The sequence below is a fragment of the Corylus avellana genome, chromosome ca9 (assembly GCF_901000735.1).
Source record: "Corylus avellana chromosome ca9, CavTom2PMs-1.0".
In the NCBI taxonomy this organism is placed as follows: Eukaryota; Viridiplantae; Streptophyta; class Magnoliopsida; order Fagales; family Betulaceae; genus Corylus; species Corylus avellana.
Window position 1 is genome coordinate 20,345,679 of NC_081549.1, and position 8,303 is coordinate 20,353,981.

At 34.9% G+C, this 8,303-nt stretch overlaps 2 protein-coding genes across 2 annotated transcripts; both read left to right on the forward strand.

The window, feature by feature from the left end:
• The first annotated feature begins 25 nt into the window (after positions 1–25).
• Positions 26–682, forward strand: LOC132162450 (uncharacterized). The gene has a single exon (XM_059572687.1). The coding sequence runs from the start codon at positions 26–28 to the stop codon at positions 680–682; it is 657 nt and encodes a 218-aa protein (XP_059428670.1).
• Positions 683–7,311: 6,629 nt separating this feature from the next.
• Positions 7,312–8,244, forward strand: LOC132162451 (uncharacterized). Its single transcript, XM_059572688.1, has one exon. It carries the CDS (start codon positions 7,312–7,314, stop codon positions 8,242–8,244), a length of 933 nt encoding a protein of 310 aa, XP_059428671.1.
• The last annotated feature ends 59 nt before the right edge of the window (positions 8,245–8,303 follow it).

The window sequence follows — 8,303 nt, forward strand, 5'->3', positions numbered from 1 at the left end:
CATGATTACTATTCTTATTATATCAATGTGTGGGTTTGGGGGAAGTTTAGCAGCCATAGACAATCTATCCCAGATTGGATCTTCCTATGGATACACAACGGTAAGCATAAGAACTTTCATGTCGCTTTTAAGCACTTGGAATTATCTAGGTCAGGTAGCCTCGGGATGTGTCTCTGACATTGTTCTACAAATGTACAAATTTCCTCGCCCCCACATGCTCACTCTGACCCTCCTAGTATCATGTGCTGGTCACCTTCTCATGGCTCTTAATGTCCCGAACGGACTTTATGCAGCGTCCATTATCATTGGGTTTTGTTTAGGCGCACAAGCCCCATTACTGTTTGCAATAATTTCAGAGCTTTTTGGGCTAAAATACTACTCCACTTTGTTCAATTATGCGGCAGCGACAAGCCCCCTTGGATTGTATTTGCTCAACGTCAAGCTGACTGGGCATTTCTACGATAAGGAGGCTGAGAAGCAAATGGCAGCATTGGGACTCAAAAGGGAGGCTGGGAGGGAGTTGAATTGTAGTGGGGGAGAATGCTACAAGTTATCCTTCATTGTCATTACTGTGGTCAGTCTGTTCAGCGCACTTGCTTCTCTCATTTTGGTGGTCCGGACTTGGAGCTTTTATAAGACTGACATTTATAATAGGTTTCAAGAGCAGGCTGAGACTGAGTGAGGCTAAAGTTGTAAATAGCTGGCCTTAATAATATGGGGATACACTTTGGAGAAAGCAAAGGAAAATGATAGATTAATTTCTAGATACAAAAGAAACTCTAAACTATAGAATGGAGTGATGCGGATAGTGTACTTTTTTCTTTTTCTTTTTTTTAAATTTTGTTCTTCTGTATATTTGAAAGAGACAGCTGATCAGGTTGTTTTACTCTATAGTTGATTTAATTATTTGGATGTGTAATCAATTAGAAATTTGGTACTTAATTGCTGAATGATTATTCTTATAACTCTAAGTCCATGAATGGTGTCCTTGAATATTTGGAAAAAGGACAAAGGTCCTTAATTATCTAATGCAAGACTTTCTCTTCATCGATCTACCCAACATTATCTTTATCCCAACGTCTTGGTAAAGGATCTGTACATGTTCCATGCTTGAGGGCCAAAAATACATGATATAAAGGAATGAAAAATGAGTATGCTGTGTCTATTGCATATACTTTTAAGGGCTATTGGTAAAAGAGTAATTCTAGAAATTTGATATATGATTTTTTGTTTTGAGTTTAATGAAATTATTCTTTATTCATAATAATAATAATAATAATAATAATAATAATAATATTCATTGCATGTTTCAGCCAATAAGATGAAGCACTACTGCTTATGATCTTTATATTTAATGGATAGAGAAGTAGATAGTATCAATAAGCAATATTCACATTTACTTGTAATTAATTATGTATAACTGAAAGAATTTTTTTTTTTTTTTTTTTTTCTAAATATTCTAACTAGTTAATTACCTTTTTTTTTTTGCTTTTTTTTTTTTTTTGTAAAAGACTGCTTTCATAACTTTCTACAAACAAGAGAACACAGAGAACCCATAAGGTTCTAAGTTACAAGAGCGTGAAGCTCTGAGGATGCTACATCAGTAATACAGTCTGGCACTTCGTTGATCCAAGTACTTGCAGTAGTCTGACCCAGTCCAGCTTTAGCAAGGCCGTGGGCCGCTCGATTTGCTCCTCTTTTCACATGAAGTACCATCCAGCTTCTGCATGTGCATTGTGCCTAGGAGAAGCCGTATGTCATCCACTATTTGGCCATATTTCCTCCAGTTTGGTCCCCTATCCTTCAAAGCTTGTACTACCTGCAAAGAATCTCCTTCAAGGATGACATCTTGTATTGCTCTTTCTTTGCTAAATTCCATAGCAACCAGTGCCGCCATGGCTTCTCCGACCACTGGCTCCTGGATACCTTCGATCCTCAAACTTCTCGCCGCACATACAATACCATGGTGATCCCTTATAACTGCTCCAAATCCCATGCATTTCCTCTGGTTTTCTAAAGCCATGTCCCAATTTAGTTTATACCGCCCAAAAGGTGGTCTCACCCATTTCACTGGGTCCATATGGCTCCCCGAAAATGGTTCCCCAATTCCTTCCACTGGTTCGGCAATAAAGCACTGCATTATATCTTTCGCCTCTTGCACAAGCCGATTTGGATGAATGAAGTTTCCCCCATGCACCACCTGGTTGTGACGTGCCCAAATCTTTTTTGCTATAATAACCACAGTATTAAATTCTTCACGTCAGCGTCGTTCCATTAGGGCCTCTACTACCTCCAGGAAAGACCCCAAACAGCCATGGCTTTTTTGAGTCTTTCGGCCACTTGTACTCCAAACATCTATTGCGAACGGGCATTCCCACAAAATGTGACATACAGTTTCAGTTTCCTTAGTGCAGAATATACATTTATCCTCCATTAGTACACCCCTCTTCCGTAAATTGTCTTTTGTAGGCAAGATGTTGTGACATGCCCGCCACAAGAATACCTGTGACACAGAGGCAGCTCCATGACTCTATCTCTCTCCATGTCCAACTTCGTTTTTTCTAAAAAAGAAAGTTGGATATATGTTTGTGTAGAGAGAGAGAATTTTGTATGTAATTGGTTACAATATATCTTAAACTGAATACAAGTTTTCTCGTAATATAATTAAAAAAATTAAGTTTAAGGCTTTAAGCAGTATATTTTTTACCACCCTAGACTAAAAAAAAACAAAGAAAAGAAAGTGTGGCCAATTTTCTAAAGTCCAATTGTCAAAACTATATTCTTGAATGAATGTTTTATTATTTAGCACCAAACACAAATTAGAAACTACAAAGAAATTTTATACATTGATATGAAAAAATAAAACAAAAGAAATTTGAATGTTAAGACTTTGTTCTAGATCGATTCATCGAATATCAACAAGAAGTCTTTTTGTGCACTTAACAACTATTAAGATATGTATGAAATTTAATATTGCAATGTAAACAAATTTAACATATTGGAGAATGAACATTTATATGAAGGAAAGGAAACAATACCAAAAGATAAAGTAAGAACTAGCAAAGTCGCCAAAAGGAGAGAGAATGCTACAGAGTATTTCATATTCAGATGAAAGGGGTACACTAAATCACTTTTCTTTAATCTCAAATGAATGAAAAACGTATAGACTTATCACACACACACACATATATATATATATATAGCAAATAATAATTAAGCTTGATATGTCTTAAGCAAATACCGAAATATTAGGTGAAAGATATCCGATAATAAAAGAGAATATGAAATAAATTTAATAAATACAAACAAGGAAAAGAAATGAATTGACATGAGTAGGCAAATAAATTATGGAAATATATTAAAGAACAATGAAGAAGCCATATCTAGAAAGCTTAAGGTAAAATAAGCTGCAGAAATTTTTTTTAAAAAAAAAAAAAGAAAAAGAAAAAGAAGAAGATAAATAACAATGACGTACGTAGTAGTCGTGGTTGGAATCTTTCTCAAAATAATCTTCTTTTGGTTTTTTATTCCTTAAATTAATAGGAAATAAGTTATAGATGCAAAGAATGTTAAGGATATAAATACTTGTAATAAATGTTGATTTTGTATTCCTTAAATTAATAGAAAATAAGTTATAGATGCAAATAATGTTAAAGATATAAATACTTTGTAATAAATGTTGATTTTGTATTCCTTAAATTAAGGGATTTAAATTATATTTGTTAACCTAATTTAAACGATATGTTTGTATTTAAAATATTTCAAATCACAACTCTATAAATAGAGCTGTGTACTCAATATTTAAGGTTTTGATGTCTGGATATAGACTATATGCTCAACCACCTTAATCTCGATTTTCTTTAGAAGCGGAATTAATAATGACTTTTTTTTTTTTTAATATTAATTAAATAATATTAATAATATATTTTTATTTAAAAATTCTTTCTTATTTTTTTTGGAATACAAAATTGCCGATTTAGTTTTGAATCCAAGATTTTCTAACATTCACTTTTCAATTGATTAATTCATTTAATATTTAATTATACAGTTAATTCATTTAATATTTCTTGTCACATTGTTGATCTTAGGTAAAATTTTATCAATTTTAATTTTGAAAAACTTCTTTCTTATTGTATTATTTCATTATCTTCTAATGTTTTGATGAATTTCTTGTCCACTACGAGTTTTCACCAAAAGTATCTTTTATATTAATTTTGTTATTGCTCGTAACAAATTTATTTTGAACTCCTTTTTTAAATTCAATTATTTTTTTTTCTGTTTTTCTCTTCTTCTTTTTATTTTTTTTTTCATATCTAGATGCATATTTTTCTAGTAGACATCTATAAATAAAAATATTTACAAATTAAAGAAACATGATTTATAATAATAAATATTAGGACTAGAATAAAATAAAATTTAAAAATATAACAATAAAACCTTATTTGTCGAATGAATTATTTGGAATGCACTTTAATCTTTATGATAGGATTATTTAACACTTTCAACCTATAGAAGGAAAGGCAAATTAGTTATAAATGTGTAGTTCTTAATTGTAAAAATATTTCCATAATAAAAAACAATAATGTAAGTCATTTATTGAGTTTTTGGTAACTAACGTTTTTTTTTTTTTTTTTTATCACCGATTAGCTATTGAATGATTTTAATGACTTGAAGAGTAAATTGCTGGAAAATAATGTAATTATGGAGAAGAAGCGTTCAAATTTGAACAAGAGTTGAATTGAGAAATAGAGACAAGAAATTTGTAAATTGCTGGCACATAAATTTTTTTAAAAACTTGAATAAGCATATAGGTCATGAACCAAACATGTTATTTTAAAACTGATTTCTGGTTGCCTGCAAAACCTCATTGCTACTCCTCATAGGAGTAGAAAAAAAAATTGACGTATTTCCCCTAAAGAATCGATTACATCCATATCAATCTCATGAACAAAAGCATTGTCCGCATATACACTCCAAGAGCATTGTCAAAAAATATGAAAAATAATTTTCAGAAATTATTTTACGCCGAAACAAATGGATCCTTGATTAGAATAATAAGTTACGTGCCTATTCACTCTACAAATGGGGAAACACTTCACGCTCTTTTATAGGTTTTAAAATTCTAATTAGAGAAAAACTTTGTGATATAGATCGGAGTGCTTGGGACTTCATGGGGAAGACTAGGGCAAATGTGAGTGTGAAGGGACCCCAAGGAGTCAAAACACGATCGCAGTGTTCGAAAATAGCATCCGTGTCCGGACATGGGGAGTAATTTGGGGTTTTCGGAATTTGTGTCCTGACAAGGGTCCTGCATGTCCGGATATGGCATCAACCATGAAGTCTCGGGAAAGCGCATCCGGACGGGGTCTCTAGCCGTCTGGACGCATCTATGTTATTTTTACGCACGTTATTAGTGCCTGTCCGGACAAGCGGTATGTCTCGTCCGGACAGACTTCGTAGGATTTTAATTCCGATTCTATTTCGTATTACTTTTAGGTTTAGGGTTTGGGGGCTTATAAATACATGTTTTATAGACCCTAGAACGTAGCTTTTGATATTATTTTAGTTTTCATCAATAAGAATACTCAAAGTTGAGTTTCTTCATCTTTTTACTTCAAACCCTAGAGTGCATTGAGCGTTTAGAGATTTCTTTGATTCGTTGATAGTATCACGATCTTAAAAGTATTTATCCCTTCCCTTACTGTTCTAATTGCATCTCACAATGTTCTACACCCCATCACTTTGTTTCTATCTTTTTTCTATCTATTGTCCATCTTCGATTCTCTGTGCAAGACATGTACAAATCCACCATTAAATATGTGGGATTCAATGTGCGTCTCACATATTCAATCTCTTGCACAAGTCCACCATTAAATATGGGGGATTCAATGTGCGTCTCATATATTTAATAGTGGACTTACAAAAGAGATCGACTAAGGGATCCTTCTGACTAAGGGAAGCCTTTTCAAATGTAAGATTATCACTTATGCGTTATGTCCTTTTTTGTATTTCGGAGAAAGAAACATGTGTTTCATGTCTTGTGGGACTGTCCTGCGACAAGGGATGCATGGGGTGTGAGCCGGAAAAAATTTCAGAAATATTCTTCGTGTGGACCCATGTTCTGCCAGTTGGTGGAGGAGATTTTCAAAAATTGTGATGAAGAGGAGATATGTTTGCCATATGGGGTGGCCGGCCACTACAAAGTATTCTTATTTTTTATTTTTTATATTTTATTTTTAAAATTTAAATATTATTTTATTATAAGTGGGACACGTGGCAGGACAGTAGCCATTGGATTAAAATAGATAACCTGGATCCCTAATTTCAGAATCTGGAATTCCCCTAGAAATTCCAAAGGATCCTAATCCATTAATGATCTTAAAAATTTAATGTGTATGTTAAATGCTTAGATACTTGGCACAATTTTATATGAATTGAATGATATTTCCTTTAGATCAGTTTGAAAGAAATTTCTGTCCATATTTTAATATGTTTGGAACGGAAGAATTCTAGTGGTTATGTTGATGAGATGTCGTTGTCCAATGTCTTATATATGACGGGGTCTGCTAATTTAGCTTTGTGTGGTGCTTGTGTGGAATTTATTCTTGTATGTAATGTGAATGTGTAATGAATTTTATATCATCATGTGATTAACAACTTGTTTATGATTCTTCATTGTTAAATCTCAGTAATTTTAAGTTGTTTATGCCATATCTTTCACTGTTGCGGGGATCCACCATATATAATGGGCCTTTTTTAGGTGAAAATTATTTTTAACATTTTGGTTGGATGAAGCTGTTTTATTTTTGAATAGAATTCTATTCAAAAATAAAACAGCTTCATCCAACCAAAATGTTAAAAGTTTTTAATCTGTTCCTTTGGCGCTCCTAATATACAATTATTTAATAAATATGGAGGGTTGGGAATGGGAAAGATATTAGGGTGTGGGGTGATTGTTGGCTCCCAAAACCAACCACATTTTCGGTTCAATCTACACGGAATCACCTTCCAGCCAACACTCGGGTATGTGACCTTATTGATGGAAATTCGGGGAGCTGGAAAAATGCATTAATCTCTGAAAATTTCACTGACGAAGAGGCAGCACTGATCAAGTCTATCCCCCTAAGTCCCCTACTCCCTAATGACAAACTCATTTGGAGGTGCACAGCAAATGGGCTTTTTTCTGTCCGTAGTGCCTACCATGTAGCTGTTGATTGGCAGGCAGAAGGATGTGCTGGGCCGTCGACACTGGGGACAGGGCGTGAGATTTGGAAAGTCTGTTGGAAGTTAAATGTACCGAATGCCGCAAAAATGTTCGTATGGAGGGCTTGTCACAACCTCCTACCAACAAGAGCTAATTTATTCAAGCGCAAGGTGATTAACTCACCTTTATGCCCTATATGTAACTTGGTGGAAGAGAGTGTGGAGCACATAATATGGTCATGCCCTTCAGCAACTGATGTGTGGTGTTGTGGCCCTATCAAACTTCAGAAGAGCACCTGTGGAGCTAAGGACTTCGCCATGCTATTTGAGGAGATGCTTGGGCGATATGAGATGCCAGAATTGGAACTCTTTGCGGTGGTAGCTAAACGAGTATGGATGAGGCGTAATAATGTTGTACATGGGGGTGACTTTGAAGATCCAACCCAAGTGTTCTCTATAGCAGCGGCAGGTTTGGAGCACTTTCAGAGAATCAATGCCCAGCCTTTGGGTATAAATAGGGAAATACAACCAATCCAAACGACAAACTGGCAACCACCGCCGGTGGATATGGTGAAGGTGAATTGGGATGCTGCCATAGCTCAGCGGAACTCTTGTGTAGGGATTGGAATCATAGCAAGGGATGCAACTGGACAATTTCTGGCGGCTTGTGGAATCAAGACGAAGATAATAGAGGACCCCACAGTGGCCGAAGCTTATGCTGCCCTTCACGCAGTGCTGTTTGCCAAGAAGATGGGCTTTGAGAATGTAATGTTTGAGGGAGATGCTTTAGCGGTAGTGAAGGCCATTAATGCTGATGGAATTTGTGAGAGTAGCTATGGCCATTTTGTGGAAGATGTGAAAAGTTTTAGGCGTGAATTCACAAGGGCTAGTTTTATTCATGTTCTAAGGGGAGCAAATTCTGCTGCCCATACTCTAGCAAAAGAGGCTTGTACCCATGTCACTAATATTCATTGGTGGCATTATATACCACCATGCATTGGTGATATTGTTCGGAAGGAAGAGACTACCTTCCTTTCCTGATTTGCTCTATTTGAGCTTGAATAAGAGAAGCATTACTTTTCAAAAAAAAAAAAAAAAAG